Source organism: Xylocopa sonorina, chromosome 4 (assembly GCF_050948175.1).
Source record: "Xylocopa sonorina isolate GNS202 chromosome 4, iyXylSono1_principal, whole genome shotgun sequence".
NCBI classification, from domain to species: Eukaryota; Metazoa; Arthropoda; class Insecta; order Hymenoptera; family Apidae; genus Xylocopa; species Xylocopa sonorina.
The window spans coordinates 7,135,638-7,155,555 of NC_135196.1; the positions used below are offsets into that span (position 1 = coordinate 7,135,638).

Sequence of the window (19,918 nt, forward strand, 5' to 3'; positions counted from 1 at the left end):
ATATGTCATGAAGCGGCTGATGCCGTTTCGCTCCGACAGAAATGATAAAACAGAGGACGAGGGCGGTGGAGTCCGTGAATTTCAATATCGCGTTATTTAGGTCGTCGTGGATGACGCTCGTTGCCACTAATTGCGCACTGCCACTGTCAACCCTTTGCTGGAAAGTCGCTGTTAGATACAAGGGCTGCGAGGAAGCTGTACGATAAAGTTATTTTTAGTTATAAACGTTGCCTCGAAAGAACGATACTCACAGAGGGGTAGTACAGATGATGCAGAAAGAATTGTTGGAAATTTATGATTAACATAATGTCGTAATTTCTATGTATCTAGAAGCATTCATTTTCATATACAGGAATTATTTAAACATGAGTCTATGTGCATAAATTACTTAGAATCATAAGGGGGTGAATTATTCGTGATATACTCATCGTATAATTAAAGAAAATCCCATATTACATTTATAAAAAATTAATTTTCATATTCTTAATCAGACAAAAAGGAAATTGCAGGAGTTTATTTATTTTTTAAGTAATTGCTTTCAGAACAGGAAAATTATTTTCGTGGCCATTGTTATTATTACATTAGCGTATGATTTATACGTCTTGTGTTTAACTAGGTCGAGGATTTAAGAGTACTCCATAGATCGTTCTACGTTACTTCTGAAATCCTAGTTCGTAGGTCATTTCTCGGTCGAGAACTTCATGACACTTGCAAGATCATGCGTTAAGGGTAGTTTCAGCCACTCTATTGAGAATATATGCTCCTAGTAGAAGCGTCACGCTTTAAGCTAGAACTTCATTATTGATTCCTCTACATCACAAGTTATTACGTCGTTATAGTTTTGATAAAAAAAAGTTTTAAAACACTTTACAATTTATAATTCCAAAAGATCACACATATAAAAAATGAGCATAAAAAAATCTATTTAATTTTTAAGAAATTGTATGAAAAACATTTTTCTCCTATTTACTGTTACTTACATACATATTCCCCAAGAAAGTAGATAAGCAAAGGATCATCCCAACGTGACAAAAATTGTTAACCATTAATTACACAATCAGAAACACCCTCAAGTCTCATTTTCTAACAAACAGATCAAACTACACCCCCAAATCTTCATATCTGACAACGAAATGGCCCTCGAAAGTCCAGGATCGATCACCATTCCTCCAGTTCGAGGAACGAGCCACCAGAATGGCGTCGCGTGGCCACAATTTCGCGCCCCGCCACGGTGGCAAGTTTTGCTTCCTGGCGTCGCCTAAGGCCCTAATACCGCGGTGGTTGAATTTGACCGTGGGCGAGGATCATTCTCACGGTCGATCCCTCGAGGAGGAACCAGACGGTCGGACGAAGTCGTGGGCCCCTAGGGGTCGTGGGAGGGTTCGAACCTTTGGTCCTTCCCGCCTATCTATCCCTGCTGCAACAACCGTGGACCTTTGAACCCGTGGAATTTCGCGTCTGACTGCGGCTCGTCGATAATTCTCAATGAACGACGCGGCTGCCACGTGGCGTACAGTCCTGGCGAAACCTAACCCTGGAGTGGTATCGTTTCTTCTTGGACGCAACTGACGCGAGGACCTCCGGTAGAAGAATGCTACCAGGTGAACCATCGGCTCGCGCAATATGAAACCTCGTGCACGATGCTTCTCTTCAGGTTCATTCTTGGAATTCTTCCATCTGAACTGCATGGTTTTCTCGTTAACGATATCGTGATATGTCAAATGCGATCGTGGAGTATTACGGATCTGATATTATGATCCAATCTGAATTACGATCCAGCTTGGGATCGATGGAGAACAGGAGGAGCTGAACTTTTGCTTTAGTCGAATTAAAAGTCGTAACGTTTCGTATACTACTACTTAATGTATAATTGGCGCCATTATGGACCACGCGAAGAATCGTAATTCTCGTTGACGAAAATCTAAGCTTCCGCTGGAGAACGACGATCCGTTTCCATTCCATCGCAATTAAAATGTAATTATCATAAATGACTACCAAATTCGTTGACGTCGATGGAAAATTCATCGTTCCTACAGCGCTGAGGATTCGCGTATATCATGAATGATGATTTGATATCGGTGTGCGCGTCGTACGGTCGTTTAAATACAGATGAATCAAACGGATACGTCAGCCACGTGTGTAAATAGATCGTAAGGGTGTACAATGTATACCCGTGGATGGATCTGCTCCCCTTTATTCGCCGATTCGCCTGTGTATACCCGCGCACTTCCTTCCTTCTTTCTTTTTGCGGTGTTCTCGGAAAGAAGAGGCAGCTTCCCGAGGAGAGGCTGCCGCCGTGGCGCGGCTCGTGGGAATTCCAGGACGAGCCCCGTGAGAAAGCGGCTTCGAGGAGAGATTGCTTCTTCTCAGGGTTACTAGGGAATCAGTCGAAACGAGGAAGCTTCTTCGTGGTGGAGTGCTGGTGGAAAGGGCGCCAGAGTTGGTGGCGAAGGGTGGCGAAGCTGGCTTAATTAACTACCCTAATCATCAGTGTCCCATAGTCCATCTCTGACTGATGAAGTTTAGGAAATGCTAACGACTTACTTCGCGTATTATCTGAGTAGATAAAGATATCGTCGCAGCGTTATTACAAAACGTAAATTAAAAATAACTTAGGTGGGAGGATTGATGTTTCGAATTAAGATCTTCACAGACAATGTTTTCAGTATCTATACCTATTTATTTCTATTGGAAATGTGGAAATAAAAGAAGGAAATGGAATGACAAGCGCAGGTTGACGAAGCACTTTAAGGGGTTGATAATTGTGGAGCACGATACCTCCGAGAATAATAAGTTCGCTGGAGAAAAAACCTGTTTTCGATTTATACAGAGGAAAGAAGAAGAAACGAGCAGAGCTTTCGTCTTCCCTTTGTTGCAACGTGGTGCAATAAAACGTTGACAAATGCTAATAACAGAGACGCATAAATATGGATGCGTCTATCGCTTGTTCGCGGTGATAATTCAAGAGAATTCAATGCGCCCAACTCAATGGATGCGCATAAATCTGTTGCAAGGCTGTCCCATAAACGTGATATAACGCCGATCGATTAGATGCAATGGGAATCCAATAAAGCTACGTCCACTCGTTTGTCAAGAAAGGAACCTCTCAATGGCGTTGCAGAAATATCATACGCGAAGATCAGCGATACATAAACTGAGAATTTACTTCACTTTCCAACAACAAATACCTACTTTACTGTCCTCAAACATTTTACCTATTTTCTGTACACATTTTGCATATTTAAATCTTCCACAAGATCTGAAAACTATTGATCGATTCGACTGACTAAAAAGGATACCATACTAGGGGTAGTGCAAGCAACTCCAACCACGAGCCACACTTTACTCATCGTCGATCTCTTCAACCCATTCATTAGATCATTTCCAACAACGTATAAAAGTGTGACATGTATTTAGACAAATTTGAGCCATAATTCTTTCCTCAGGTTCCTCCTCGATACCGAAACCACCATTATCATGAAAATAGTTGAACGTATATGGATTCAGTATTGTACAAACATACATTTCATGCATCTCAACAAAATCCACGACATACACGGTGGTCTCGATGCATAAAAAAAAAGGGAGAGACCAGAGACGGGGTACGACAGCAGATCAACCCGCGTGCACAGCGTCCCGGACATCTCCTGCGGTCTCCTACGGTCTTGTTATCCCTGAGAAAACGAACTTGCCCTTCGAACCTCGCTTCTCACGCTCAACCGGCCGGCTCGCCTTATCTCGAGGCACCTCAGGTAGAGGAGAGAGTCCACCTCGCCGTGCGGTAATCTTCGCCAGGACATCTGGCTTCCTCTCATTTTTTTTCTTATTCTTTTCCTGTTTCCCCACCCGTACGGATTCCGAGCGCCGCAGACCGGCTGTGTGGCCGCCGAAATTCCCAGATGCCCGCAGGAATTCCGTTGCTTTTCGCGCGCACCCGGCCAAAGTTTCCTTGGCCGTCGACCGTGAACCCGGGGCCCCGTGAAACACGACGCTCCGCGCGGAATGCCGGGTGAAAAACGCGCTATTTGTTTAGTTAGTTCGCGCGCGTTCACGCTAGGCCCAGCGAAACGGGCCGCCTGGCCCCTGTGCTGCTCGCGGTTCAACAGGAATCCGTTGATGAATATTCCAGCGGGGTTCCTTTCGAGAAGGATGAAGAAAAAAAAAAGAAACGTAGGAGAGAGAAGAATCGTTGCCGGGAGATCGAGTCGTCGTCCTGTTCTGCGTACACACGATTCCCACGAGCCGTGAGAACGACGATTCCGTGGTCCGTGCGTTCTTCCCGCGCGTGATAGAGGAACATGAGCGAAAAAGAGCGTTCTTCTGGTACCCGGTGATCACGCGTGAGACGTGTCCGCCGAGGTCAATTCGATGCTCGAGAAAGGGTTCGATGGCGGCGGGAGTTCGAAGCGGTCGACGGAGACGCGCGAGTTGGAGGGCAGTCGGATTGCTGGGGTAGATACCACTCTCTAATTAAGGTTTCTTTCTTCTGTTTGGTGTGGTACATCCTTTGCGAGATCGGTCCCGATGGTGAGACCACCGTGGGGACATTTGGTGATTTTTGCGTAAGCGTTAATTACTTTGCTACGAAAATGCATCGACTTTCTAATAATGTTATATCAAAAGGTACCTTTGGAGAGGTTTCTTTATTCTTACTCTTTGATAGAAACAGATACTTTGAGATGCGTGCCTAACAATGACTCTAACATATAGATACTATTCGAATAAATAAGAAAAGAATATTATCACAGATTAGGTAAAATGAAATCCATTACCAATAAACTGCACTATACCAAATAATTCGAAAGAATTAATTTATGGAATCGATCGCATCGTTCAAATTCTCTGAAAAGAAACGGTGGCAATGCAGTTGTTCGCGATACCACGAGCGGACAATTTCGAAAATGAACTGGTAACGTCAGCAATCGAGCTGTTCTCAAGGTGGCGCGGACTCGATATTTCTTCTCACGATTATTGGAGTACCATACGTGACCAGAAAGTAAACTGAAATTGAAGATCATGAAGGGGCGATCGAAACGGGACGTCGGGGCCTTTTGAAGCCGTGCTTTTTTTCTTCCCGCGGCGGCACGTGCCGCTCTGGCGCGCGGCGAACGCGAGGAATGTTAGGGCCAATAAAGGACGGGACGCGCGAGCCGACTCCGGACGAGTCATTCCCAAAGGCTGTCACGCTTCCGACGAACCGTGAGAACGCGAATGCACGGCACGGATCGACATTAGTCTCACGTTCATCAGAGCAACATAAACGGAATCGACGAGACCGGGAACAGCAAAATCCGAAACTTCGCGTACAACCCCATAACCGCCAGCAACGCTGCGACACCTTTAACGGTGGCCATTTTGAACGATCTAATCATTGTAATTGAAAAGTTATATCAACGAATATAAAAAGCACCTGCGTTATGGGGCGTAATGAATGACATGATGTAAAGAAAAATTATATGTGTATATGATGCATTGTAAAGGACTTTGGCGGTTCTAGGAGAGATATTTGCTTAGTTATTGAAACGAAGACGGTATTTAAAGATCATAAACATAAATAAAATAATACTATTTCATACACACATCGTATTACCCATAAAAAATGAATAACGAACGTTTTTGCAAGATATAAAAATGTACACCACGAGGTGTTGCAAGAGTAAGTAGATCGAGTTAAACAGTCAGCCAATAGAAAGACTTAGAAACGCCTCCTGCGGACTTCTAACCTCCTACCAACTTTACGATCGAAAACATAATATAGTCGCCAAAGAATTAGTTTAACACACTGGTAACATCATCAACAGCTCTCGATAAATGCGGCCGGTATGCGCGAACCACGATACGCACACCCATTTACTAATCATAAAGCTTGTAACATCTTTGCTGAAAAGACGCAGAGTATATTTCGTCCATAAATTCACCACCTGGGACCATCTGTTTCCCTGATTCTTGTTTACAACCAGCCGCAGTTTCACAGGGCAACTTTGACGTAATTCATATTACAACATCATTACGCGAGCCCGCGAGCGGTCCTTAAAAAGGATTCAGAAATGGCTGGATAGAAATGGGGCACGCGACGACGATAAAAGTCGTAAGCCTCCCGCCTTTTCCGAACACTTCCACGCTCGTTCTAAGACCCTGCTGCCTCGACACGCGCGAATGATTTCGGGGAAATTCTCATCCTGGATCGTCCTCGGGGGCCATTCTTTTTTCGGGGCCCACCCAAGCCTCGGGTGACGGGCCCAACGCCGGACTTCCTTGCCTCGCCTGCTCGCCTAGTACACGTGCTATAGAATATTGACTTTTGACTGTCAATGACACTGATCGTCATCGAGCAATCGATGCTGGCCCACACCGAGCTTTTTCACTGACGATTAATCTCTGTCGGTAATGAAGGTGGTTTCCATCCCTTTGGGAACTTCGAAAGTGAACGTAAGCTCATTTTTCACTGTTTCGTTCGGTTTTACCGCTGTCCCGTCAGTTTTTAGGACATATTTTCGTTAAGATTGGCCACTTATCTCTTTCTCACGAGTTTCCTATATCTCTTCCTCTTTAATTGTAAATTCTGCAGTTTAGTTTTTAATTCGAAGTGAATCAAAATTTGTTTCGTCGCTGTATCTATGTAATGCATATTAGATTAGCGTTGTTTCTATGGAGTGTCTGTAAAGTTATCGACGAGAGTGTACCTGCTAAACATATATAAACAGTGCTCGACATACAGTCTGCCAAGAAAATCTTCGTACATCACATTGGGATCTACTTGATTCTGTCTGTATCTAAAAATACAGCGTTAAAACATTTGCCAAGTAGGACGATAGTTAACCCAAGTGTCGCTAAAAATTGGTCAGTGCATCAAAGAGAAGAATATAAGAAACGATTGAATTGAAAGAGAAATTTTACTTCTACAGAACTTAAACTAATTCTATCTAACAGTCCTTAGTTTGTAAGAACAATAACCTGCGAAAATGTTTATTTCAGAGCAAACTAACATACGCGAATATTATACATTCATTGACTTCGCTGTTCAAATTACATAATGCTAACTAAATTCCAATGAACTCTACGAAGTCCATCGAAATTTATCCATTTGCACCATTTACACAAAACTTCCAATCCAAAATATATTTATAGAGAATGATATATTATAAAGAATAAATTGAACAGCACGCAAAAAATGTTGTTAGAAACATTCTTATCAAATAGACTAACTTATACGTGGTAGACGACAGCGAACAACGGTACCAAAGCCCACAGCCGCCTACCTGATGGCGTCCGCAACCGTAGGCGGAGCGACTCGCAGGTAATAACCGCGACAGGTACAGAAACCCCACCCACGGACAGGTAAAAATCGAGGACCTTTAGTCAACCAGCGACTTCCCAGCGCCTCCTGCTCGCCTGGTAGAAATGGTACCAGGTTCTCCACAAGTGTTAACCCTTTCGCCAACCGAGCTACCCAGAAGGTCGGTTTACGGCTCCGCGACAGGTGCACCGGTGACTTTCTCGCGGTCCGACGAAAGCAGCCGAAAAAGGAGGCAGAGCGGGTAAACGCGGCGAAGAATCGCGGGAAGCGAGGGATAAACGCTACGTGGAAAGTCCGACGGGAGATCCCGAGGGCTTCATGGAAGCCTGGTCGACAGCCGTCGAAAATTAACCCTTTCTCTGGCGCGTCCGCGGTCCTCAAGAGCGGGACCAGCCACTTCCTCGTGGATTCTGCGAGCCTGCTCCCGGGTCTTCGATTAATTCGTGTTTACAACGTTCTTCACGCCTTCCCGCAAACTTTAACGGGCCATTAACGCACGTGTATCGACGTGCCCGCGTTACGTCAATCTTACGTGACGCCCGTCCATTCTCTTCGTCCCCGTTGCGTCCGTCGTTCGTAAATACGACTCGAACGCGAGAGAGGGACGATGGGCGGCTCTTCCGCATGTTCCATGGGACAGATTTAGGCGCGGTTCACGTTCCGTCAGTGTCATGCGATCCTGCTACCTGGAGGATATAAAATTTCCGTTACCGTGATTTTCAAAGCCCGCGGGAGACGAGTGGGGGCTGTGGAGGTTTTATAAGTTGCTTCGTTCGTGTACAAGCCTTTTTGGTGACGCTTGGGCGATTTAGTGGAGCACGTGGCAATCCTCCTTCCACGACGGAACGCAGAGAAGGACCTAGTTTATGACACACCCCCTCAGCGTCTGCCCCTTTCCTTTTCCGCTCAACTTCAAGGTGAAAACCTGAGGCGGCTACCTGGAGCGTTTCGACGCCAGCCTTTCCTTACATATATACAAATTTTTAATTGTTGGAAATAATTTAATATCGTAGATAGTATTAAAGTTTGTAGAAGAGATAATGAATTTATGGTAAACGAAAAATTGACCATTCAGTTCGCTTTTATTTATCAAAACTGACTCGTTTGCTACACTTGGATCGCAGTGTTTTACTTCCATCGAGGTTTGTTACCGATTAACCATTCATTCTCGTGCACTCCGACACCTTTGCTTTTCAAAATTGTTCTTTCTTCCTTCAGATCGATTCGCTTTTACTCTAAACTCGTCTCTCATCGTTGCATTCGTAGTTATTAGACATTCCAAGATCTGTCTGTGCGACATTTGTTTAAACATCCTTTCGACATTCGATCCAATCAATACAAACTTACGATTAAATATCACGTAACACTAATTGCTAGTAGATTGATATCATTTTATTCAGAACTTAAGTTTTTGTATAGACAACACGCAGGTTGCACAATGACAGTGGAGTGCAACAAAAAAAGATGCGTATGTTACGACAGTGTTAATGCATCTACATAGAATGTCACATTTTAGGGACATCCCTAACATCCGCCAGGATCAGGACGATCCAAGGCGTAGCTCCACGTATTTCATGGTACCCTAGCAGACTTGTTTACCAAATTGGTTTCTTTCCGCCCGAAGGTCAAGTAGGGTCGAAGCCATAAAGGTCAATTGCACCTGCGTCACCCATTGGGTGCCTTACGCACCGTTTCGCATACTTATGAGCTCCTAATCACGAGGAAGCGTCGATAGTGAGGTTCACTTAACCCTTTCAGACGCATACGACTTACTGCAATCCAATTTGTAAATGTATAACGAATTTTTCAATCGATTCTCTTCGATTACATTTTACAGGCGTGAGGAAGATTGTAATTAAAAAAGATAATGAATATAAAAAATAATATATGCTGTTTATTGATATTGTGAATCTGATCCAAGTGAAATGTAACAGTAAATGTTTACAGAATTAATTGAACTGTAAACTATATTTCGTGTCCTCCATGTTTCCGGACTAAAACACGACTTCCAAGCACATCCTGCTACCCTACGAAAAGTGTTTACCAGGTTCATTTCCTTAAATGGGCGTGAAACCACAAATTACCGAGATCGGGGTGCCCACCCTGCAGACCCTTGTAAGTCTATTTAACTTTAAAGGTTTCGTTCCCTCATGGTCTCCTGTCCTGGTAACGTTACGAGTAGTGAGGCTCTGTTTAACACTTTCGACGAATTCCTGTATACACATATTCGTTTATACACTAAAGATCAAGTGCAACGCTATATACGCACATCATATAGCAATCTACGTCGTTTTTGATAAATATAATCAAAACTAGTACCTATCAATATGATAAATTTCCATAAAAACAGTACATAACAACCCTTTGTCGAGTGTAACTAGACATCAGTAAATGAAAAAACGAAACAAACACAAAATTGTTTAGAAGTGGCAGTCAAGTTCTATTCCTTGAAGTAATTTTCAACTAAAACACTTTAAATAGTAAGAAGTTGTTGGCAGCAAGATAGAAAAATAATTCAAAGACAAAATCGTCTTAAATTTCAAGCATTCCTTAAATAACACAAAGCAACAAATTGTCAACTAGTTAAACTTGATTTATTGGTACATAGTCTTATAACACTTCATGGTCTATTCTAACGTAAAAGCACATAGGTACAGCGTGACGCTAGACTAGGGGTAACTTCCAAGTTCGTCATACCACCCTACGAATTCTGTTTACCAAACTCGTTCCCATAAATAGACGTGAAACCACTTAATTAAAGGGTGAGTCCTCAAGGTCCGAAAGCAGGTTCGCTCGCATGGTTCCCTATCCTTCGAGACTAGCGAAGCAGCGAGACGACCCTCAACCCCTTTAAAGACTCGTACTGGTGAACCTCTGGAACGCAAACCGGTTCTCCTTTCGCACTCCTCGGCACCTATCGCGAGAGGAACAGGTGTCTGCGTCTCGAGGAACCTGTTCTGCATTGTTGGATGCTGTGTGCCTCGGATGCAAACGAATAACTTGTTAGAATTGAACGCAATGAATGCTTTCGCGAAAGAAATTTTCTGGAAATTGTAAAGTTATGACAACTTTACGTAGCAAACATATCTTTACTGTTAATCACTGTATAAATAATTTACTACTCGTACATTCGACACGTTGACAAGCCTGACAACAGCGAGCCAAACTCTACAAACCCAAAACCGCAAACCACCCCTTTCCCACGTAAAATTATTAAAAATCGTCAAAGACAAGCGCCCCGTCATTCGATTGGCAGCTCGCATAGAACATTGCGATTAAAACGAATGCTTGCAATTTAAAAAAAAGTCGGAAAAGCACGTCCAAAGGAAGGTCACTCGTTCTTGAACAAACGCTCGCGAATGAAATCTCTGCGGGGGTGGATTCGCGGCAGAAGCTCCGCGACTATCGACCGTCGACCTCCAACGATCTCCTGCGGTCCTGGTTCGATAAGCGCCACGCGCCTTCGTCGTTTTCCCACGAGCCCTTGTCGAGTTCTCACGCGAGGCACGGGTCGTGCTTCTGACGCCTCCTCTGCTTTCTGCACGTGTCCATGGAACCCGTTCCGGAACGAGAAAAAGGGAGAAACGCGGCCGACCAGTCGAACGGGACGAGAAGGGAGAAAAATGGGATGGGTGGAGGAGACAGAGAGCCAGCCGTTTAACCGCGCGACAATCCTCGCCACCCAGCCCTTCCACGACGACTTGCTGAAGCCGCATGAAGCCCTGGCAGCCCACCAGCTCCGGTTCCCGCATTCCCGGACAGACTCTCCCACGATGCGATCCCGTGAGAACGATTTAATTGGCCGAAGAAGACGCAACAACCCTGTAACTGTCCCGATGCCTGCCGTGCGACCTTCCTCGAGAAGGATATAGGTGTTCTTATCTGCTTTCCCTTCCTCGACATTCCTCTGCCGCCTTCCTCGACTTAGACGTCCCCAGGTACCAATTTTCCACTTTCAAAGGATTTTCAAGTGGGTCGAGTGGAACGGTTTTCTACCTCTTCGAAGTAAAGGCTATAGAATCGTAGAAATTATTTTAGCCAACAGATCTGACTGCTTTAGGGGTGGTTTTGACATGCGTTCACTGCTCAGCGTCTTCGAGAAGCAAAACGTTGGAAAAACTTGACTTTCCCAAACCAAAGCGTCGCACTTTACGTACTATGTTTCGTCTAAGGAGTCTCGCCTCCTCCATATCGTCCTTCAGCAACGATGATCGAAAGTAACCAGCCCCTTTGAACCGGAGGAGTCGCCGCGCGGTCGAAAAGACGGTCACGCGGCGAGCGTGACAAAAATGCGAAGGATGATCTCATCTGCGGCGCGCCTCGCATACTTTCTCACGTGCCACGGTGGTGTTTCCCCGGGAACACGAGCGATTCCCACAGGCTGGTCGATAGCGTGGGACAGTTCTCGTCCCTGGAAGCAGCGGACCGATCTGCTTCGGTAGTAGGCGGTCAGGCCTGGAAAAGAGTCCGCCCCGGCAGTTTGGCGCTCCTCGTCTCAGCCGTGATCTTCTACCAAGTAACTTCCCACGGGACACCGTTCCCAGACTGTTCCAGACACCGATACCACCGAAGGAACAGCACTCCGGTTCCCATGATCGTGTGAATCCGAGCGACTTCAGGGGAAACAGATTCCCAGATCGACCAGGAAGCCAGACCGTCCCAGCTGGTCGAACGCCCTGCCGATTTACCCCTAGCGCGCTTTCCTCGCGCGATCGATCCTCCAATATGGTGTCCGTCGCTGGGTATCCACGTGGTCCCGCTAATTTATTGAAAAAATACGAGTTAGACTATTCTGTATTAGTGGAAACATTCTACAAGGGTTTCTAATTTAAGATGTCATGAGTTTGTAATGAGTTCTTGCGAATTTTATGGTGGAATTAAGAAAGCATCAATTTGTTGACTAGGATGTCGTTCCTTTGATTAAGTATAAAAGTGTACGAAATTGAAATTTCTGTTTTTCTTTCACGTGTTGATTGTTTGTAATAAATGGCGATGTTGTATATATAAGGAATAATCGAGTTTAATCGTGAAGTAGAAGCCCAAAGGTGATTTCGATCTTCGAAGGACGCTAAGGTTGGCCATCAAGGATATCGAAAGTCGACTAGCATCCCCTTGATGGTCACCTGGTACAAGAATCAGAGGATTCAGCCCCAAGTTCAACATCTTCTCACGCTACGTTCTCACAACGCCTCGACGAGCCGCCGAAATCTCATTATTTTTTGTACCACCGCCATGAGAAAGCGTGCCATGGGAAACTCGCGGTAACGCGTAACGAATACCAAAAGCTGTTCCAGCGTGGCGACCGGTACTCTTCTCACGTTTTCGAAATACCCCTGGCGAGCGACAGACGAGATCCCTTCGCAGGCTGACTCCATTAGAATTTCGGTTTTACGAGCCTCTAAGTCCGATCGCGTCCTATTCACTGGCGTGGGAAACGGCTAACGAATCGACGTTCCAGATTCGCCTCTGATTAAGTGCAAATTACCGATATTTCCGGTTATTCGAGAGATCCACGCCTTGTTGACCCTCTAATTACAATGCGAAGGGAAGAAGTAATTAAAGTATCATAATTTTGCAAAAAATCGCTCGATACAATTAATCTTGATCGTGAAACAGGAATCAGATGGATCCTTCGAGGTTACCTGAAATCAAATCGTTCGAAAAAATTTCATTTTTGGTCAATAAAGGAAGAAGAAACAGAGATCTCTGTTCGATATGCAATCGAAGCGTTGCGAGTGTAAGGAAGGTTAGGGTTGATCTAAGCAGCGTGTTTAGAAGCATCCGGGGAACATGTCGAAGCGGCAGTTCTCCTAAACCTGTCGAGGTCACACTAGGAACGGCCTTGAAATCTCAAGGTTGTTCTGAACCAGCTAGACGAGTCTACTACCTGCGGCTATAGTATTAACGGGTTCTCGTCCCGTTTACTGCCATTACTCGCCGCTTACTACGGCTGCTCCATTGATAAATCCCTTGGAATTTGTGAATGAAGCCTGCGATAACACTCATATCTGAATTATCTACATTTGCTGACACAGCGTGAATTTTAGGTGAATCACGTGAAGCTCATTTATTCCTCTATCTTGAGTTACAAGTAGTTTCTACTCTTGGAAGATATTGCCGTCATTTTTTCATAATAATTGTGATTTATTTCTTTGTCGTATCATTTGAAAATATAGGTACACTTATCTGTATATTGAAAGCAGGGAATAAAGTAGTCGTGTTTCCTCTGCTTCGTGAATGCGCGTAACCACTTCAACGGCGTCCATTATCGACGCAACTTCCAGCAAACTCGAGTGTTGCTCCAATAAATTTTTGTTCCAACGATTACCAACACCGATAGAACCCGACCACGTGTCTGTAGAGATCTTCAGATATCTCTGCGTTCGGTTATAGACGCACAAGTGGCATTAAGCGACAAAGAAGCGGCGCGCATCGCGATAACCAGATTGCAAAAGCAAACGAAGCGGCGTTTACGCGCCCCGTTCACGTCCCGTACGTGTGCATATATACGAAATCGTTCTCATCGCCTGGGAATCATCGATGTTTCCCATACCCAGCGTACGCGACGCGCTACGGCGTTCCTTGTTCCCACCGTAAAAGCGGTGTGAAATCGGACGGTTCCCAAACCGAGTCCGTGAGACCGGCGGCCGCGTCCCGATTTCGATCGTTCGCTCGTTACGCGCCACGTGCTGGATCGGATAGGCCTCCTTTATTTGTCGATCGCAAACAGATTGTCTCAAGTGGACGCGTTCGTCGAAACTACTCGAGATAATGTTCAATGGACTCGAGTTTCGAATTTTTGCGAGCGATCAGCGTTCGTGGAAACGAGTTTCTTTATGTATCGTACATATTTGTATCGTCAAACACAATTCTTTGAAGTGTTCTTTTGTATTTGAACGTCCATCATCTAGGTATATAGTTTATTATTTCGAAATTCTATTGCAGTAGAGCATTTTATCTTATTTTTTTACAAAATTTGATTATGGAATCCGCAAGCGACATATTTTCGTGCCATCGTTCAAGACGCGAATTTCGTGCACACGACAGTTTTATCCTCGCTGTTGAGGATATTACGAATTTTTCTGCCGTCCGTTGCGCACCGTTCTCCGGAAAGACGGACGACGCCATCGCCGTCACCTGTCTGGGAATTCGTGGAACGCCGGGACCAAATATTAGGAGACCCGGTGGTCCAACTCGGGGTCCTTCTCTCCTGATCCATTTTAACCGAATGCGCCACTTATCTAAGCGGCCGAAGGCGACGCCTTAACCCACTTTCGGGTTCACCACCTCCGTTCCCGCTATGCTTCCCTGTCAGTTTACTTATTAATTTAGATTATGTCGCGCAAGAGCTAATTGCCACGAAACGTTAGACCAACGAAAGAAAGAGGCTTTCACGCTTTCGACTTAACCGGAAGAACGCGAGACAAATCGGTTCAAATGACCCCTTGCAACCGGTGGAGTCGAGACTGTAATTCACCAGTGCGAGTACAGACAGACTGTTCCACTAAGAAACGTGTGATGATAAATAATGTTGAATATATATAATATATGAATACATTAATTATATAAAATAAATCGAAATATATTGTAATATATCAATAATGAATGTACGTATCAGTACGGTCTTATTACACAAGAATCTGCTGTATCAGAAACTTATAGAAAAGAGACATTCAAGCATGACGCGCAAGTGTCGGTTCCACTGGCCAACAGGAGGGGCCAAGCATTCGTTGAGCGGGGTCTGGCTGCCTAAAATCTTGCGGTCGTCTCGGTCAGGGAACCGGAATACACCCATGGCCTTTCTACTCTCCTAATAAAGTGATACAGTTTATTGGACTTCTTCAAATTGGAATGTGGCGTGAATGACACGTTTATCTCCTTCCACGTGGAACGGATCGCTCTGCGGACACCTCTCTCGCCACGATTGACGGGAAGTCATTCATGAAATGCAAGTAGTACGCACGAGCACGTATTTATAGGATACGCGCGTAGGCACGTGCTTCGTGACTTGGTGCGTAACCAGCTGTATTTTTATGCTACGCTGATAGAACCACTATGCTTGGTCAGCAAGTGCCAGTGGAGCGGCATAGAAACCAGTCCGCGGAACTCTCGAGTAACACCAGTTCCACGTGGTGACTCGCCACGCCTAAACGGTGGACTTCTACTGGCATCAGTGGTCTGCTCTGCTCTGGATTTTTCTACTTTACCGGTTGACCACGCTGCACGCCTGTCTGAATCTACTTGAGTGCAATAAACTGAGCCACCGTAGGTATACCGCGTACTTTGTCAGCCTGTTCTCACTATGGTACACCTATTATGGACTGGTGAAGCACTTTGAAAATTACATTGAAAGAGAAACGAAAGAATGCACAATTCTAATTGTGATGATGAATAAGAAATTTTTAAGGAAAATGTACAAAGATACATTTCGCAGTCATCGCATTGGACAGTTCTTCTTGTATGTAACCGTGCAGACAAACGTGCGTACGTTCTATTCATGGGACAAGACATAGGAGGCGAAAAAATGAGTGACGCAGCGGTCGGTGGGACCACCTGTGCGATGCCTAAAACAGGAACCAAGTCTATCTTCCTGGCCGATTCTGCGAGCCTGGTAGACCTGTCAGTCAGGCCCATTTTTTCTCAGCTGGCCGAAAATTATTATCCATAGACGGGCAATTTTATCCATAGCCGACCTCCTCTGCTCGGACATGCCTGGTGGCGAGGAAGCTCGTCCCGTTTGTTGCTTTCCTATTACAAAGTGGTATTTAACTCGCCCATGGCAGGTCACGTGGGTGTAGCTGCTCGAGCGTATCCGATCCCGGTCGCATCCTCGGTTTCTAGTCGCCTAATAAAAAAATTGCCGCATTATCGATCTCCACCGATCGATTTTGTCATCCTCGCTTGGAGGTGACGAGCGTGAGAATCTTTGGGACAACCGTGCTGGCCTGGCCGATGCCCAAACCGATGTGTCAATCCTAGAACTTTTAAGGTTCTGGAAGAAACCGTGTCTAAAGTTGATTGAGTTAAGTTACGTCAGTTTAAAGAGGGTCATTTTGTGTTCACCCAAGAGAAAGTGCAATAAATTCTATTTTTTCAATATATAAATAATATAGTAAATTACACTGTGCCTTGAAGACGTAATTTCTTTAATATTGTAGGTACCATATGAAAAATGAAATATCTGAATTGTGAATAGTAACGTTAATATAAGAGAACATTTAACTTAACAATTGTGCAAAGCTATGGAAGCTTATTTGCTGTTCCAACACGTGCTTGTAATATAAACTCAAATATGTACCAAAAGATCACACTTCCATCTAAAGGTATTAAAACATTCTCTTAATTATAATAAACGATTGAAACTAGTTATGATACCGGTCATAGCACCGTTCGATTGAACGAAGTACTTGTTATCAGAAGCTTGCCGTTGGTGCAGCAGAGAGCGAGAGTCGCCCACGAAGGGCAGGTCGAACCCTAAACGGTTCCGCGCGTGTTATGTTAGCCTGCTCTGAAAACCAACCAAATTTAGACCCTTCAAAGAGAAAGGGCTCGAAGCAAGCCCTCGCGGAGCAGAAGGGGACTTGGAAGGGCAGACCCTTCGCTTCCATCTTCTTCCAATTGTAAGATACACGATGGCCAAGTGGACTGGTCAATGGTTTACCCATGCCAGACCCAGTTGCTTCTGTTCGCCTGATCAGTGGTCAAACGAAAACATTTGTCAGCCACTGTAACCGAATAAATTATCCCTTCGGTTCCTACCGGCGAACATTTTCGGTGTGCATTGTGTTTCGTTGCGCTTCTTTCTTTTTAGAATTCCGTTCAACGACTTTATGCTTATTTCAACGCGAACTGTTAGAGATTTCCTGATTTTTATTTATCAGATACGATTAGGATGAATATTAGAAAAAGTTGGGAATGAAATTAACATTATTGTTATTATCTATAGTACAATACACAATTTGTAAGAAATGTCACTGGCTTGTTCACAAAAGATTGTAACTCTCGTTTGAAGAGCCATTTCACTAACAATGCTAACTGTTGTTTACAGGTCGCCAATTAACCGTGTTCAATACTCAGTCGACCATTCAAGTTGGCGGTCGATGGAATGGCAATAAAGGCAGGGTGGAGAGGCCATTCTCGGGTATAATCGCCGGCCTCGTTGTAAACGGTGCTCGTATTTTGGAACTGGCCGCTGCGAAAGATGGCAGAGTAACCGTCACAGGGGATGTTCAATTGTTACCCCCTGGAAGTCTTCTGGATCGAGCAGCTCCGTTGCAAAGAATGCAACAGGTAATAGAAATTGACCACGAGAACAAGTGTGTTACACTATTCGCGTGAATAAGATAATTTACATATTTGGATCCATAATACTTTCTAAACGATACCTTGCAACGATACGAAATAGATGCAAATACAAAAAAAGTACAAGACGTAAAGAATTATTTGCGATTATTCACGGTTAATTGCTTGTCTAATCATGTCGCTCAAGAATTTTTACAATATGCTATATTGGAGAGCAGAATGTGCTGTATCAGACAAATTTTTAATGAAATTCTTTTACTTGAAAGAATGCAATAAATCTCTATGGCCATCTTTTATCACCGTAGACGCCAGCGTCCGGGTTTCCGGGCGTCGTGGACGACCTCATATTCTCCGGCGCCGGAAGTGGCTGCGCCGCTGACGACGAGGACGAAGAATGTACGCCGATCTACGAGCCTGGTTCCGGTAAGTGTAAGTAACATTTCCAACGGGCATAAAGTAATTCCATCTGCACATTTCCTCGCAGAGGAATTCCATCCACGCACCTGTACGATGTTCCACCGAGCACGTATCGATATTTGATATACGTGCACGTTGTATTGTACATTTACGTGTGAACCTTTTGCAAATTTTCTCAAATTCGTCGCACAGTAATTTGTACACGTACTATTTGGAGGAATTGATTGGTTTAAAGGAAGACTCGCATCCTATAACTAATCGACTGGAACTTCTCTTTTTAAAATTCGTAATCAATTGCATAGGTATTAATTTTACATCAGAAAAATTGATTAAAAGTTAGATATTTTTTCATTATTTATGTAAATACTCTGTACGTAGTATCATTACGTACATATCAATATGATAATGTGACGTATAGATATAATCAATTTTTCGTATATAAGAAAATTATATGAAAGTTATATCGTTTGATAGGTAATGGCATACGGAGTAAAACGTGTCCTTATCATTTTCCAATAAAATCGCTCGTTTTCGAGTTATTCGCGAAAAATTGCTCTCTCGCAAGTACTCGCTTCACCATTGCGTTACTATATAAGAACGTGGAACACGCCATCTTGTCGTGTAGTATGAAAGGAGAGACGTTTAGCACTCCCCTAGACAAGGATGGAATACACATATAAATGGTAGGCACTGTCACCCTTTGGTGACACTTACCACATTTTTTTTCGACAAATGATCCCTAAAAATAAATAATTCTTACTTTATATGTAAAAAGCAATATATTCAGACACAGTGGAGGGGACTGTCGATAAAAACGGAATCATTGATACCACGTAGAATCCAATACTACTGTATTACTTCTAAAAGTATAATTGCGGCAACATAAAATCGACGCGTGTAACCCTTTAAACAAAAACTAATGTAAAACGTCTCGACAATTTTTACTCAAATACCAAATGATATCGTGTAACATTAACGGTATACAAATAACAAGAATATCAAATGAAACATCATTACCGCTACATAATCAGACGAATGAAATATTACCCAAACGTAATCCATCGCTTCGTTCTGATAATTAAAAATGATTAACGGACGTATGACTAATTAGAAGCGAAAATGGCGACCGTGACATGACAGGGAACCAACGCACGCACGATCGGATTCGCATATCGCATGGCAAGCCACCTTTTCGTCTTCATAGTTGCCCGGTTGTATCTTCAATTCATTTGCATATTTAGGATCCCTGGCCAGCACCCATTCCTTCTCCCTCCTGTCGACCTCCTCGTATTCTCTGCCAGCCGGCTCAGAAATCTTCTCCGGCTGACTAAAAACTGAATTAATACACGATCCCTTTAATAATTTGACGCGCGACCGAGCTGCGTCCAAACGCAACAGCTGAGACGAGCGAATCGCATCCCCTTTTTCATTGCTGCGAAATATATGAACGATTCGACCAGGACGTAACATTTTTTATTCGAGTGCAATGCGTATACAATATTTTACAATTGTCTAATTTTTTTATAAATATTCAACTGCGTATAGACTTTTGAAATTTTATGAACGATGGCCCCTCGTCGTTCTATACAAAGAGAATTCATGCATGGAGGCAAAGTGATCGAGGAAAAATATAGGAAAATTTTCGATTATGAGAATAATAACAAAGAAAAAATGTAGATGCAAAGCGTCCAGTGTTCAATGGGGAAGCATTTGAGTGCATTTATTTAAAATTTAAACAAACATTTTTCAGCTGTTTTATCGCAATACCTTCTTTTTTACGCAAAATAACGAGAAAAGTTTTATGCGGGAAAAATGCCACGCTTCCGTATGAATTCGTTAAAAAAAGTCATGCAATTATAAAATGTATATGCATCGTGACACACGGGAGAAAATATGGTCCGG

At 43.9% G+C, this 19,918-nt stretch overlaps 1 protein-coding gene and 1 non-coding gene across 10 annotated transcripts in view; both read left to right on the top strand.

Moving 5' to 3' along the window:
- Positions 1 to 19,918, top strand: part of Nrx-1 (neurexin 1) — a 345,279-nt gene that overhangs the window by 317,616 nt on the left and 7,745 nt on the right. For 8 of the 9 annotated variants that reach the window (XM_076893320.1, XM_076893321.1, XM_076893322.1 and 5 more), the window contains 2 exons: positions 17,346 to 17,587; positions 17,905 to 18,028. In XM_076893320.1, the coding sequence (XP_076749435.1) occupies positions 17,346 to 17,587; positions 17,905 to 18,028 (366 nt within the window). The remainder of the gene's footprint in view (positions 1 to 17,345; positions 17,588 to 17,904; positions 18,029 to 19,918) is intronic. The other variant, XM_076893323.1, reaches the window with a different exon arrangement.
- LOC143423346 (U6atac minor spliceosomal RNA) lies at positions 18,636 to 18,742 on the top strand. Its single transcript, XR_013101819.1, has one exon. It is a non-coding gene; the product is annotated as a U6atac minor spliceosomal RNA (small nuclear RNA).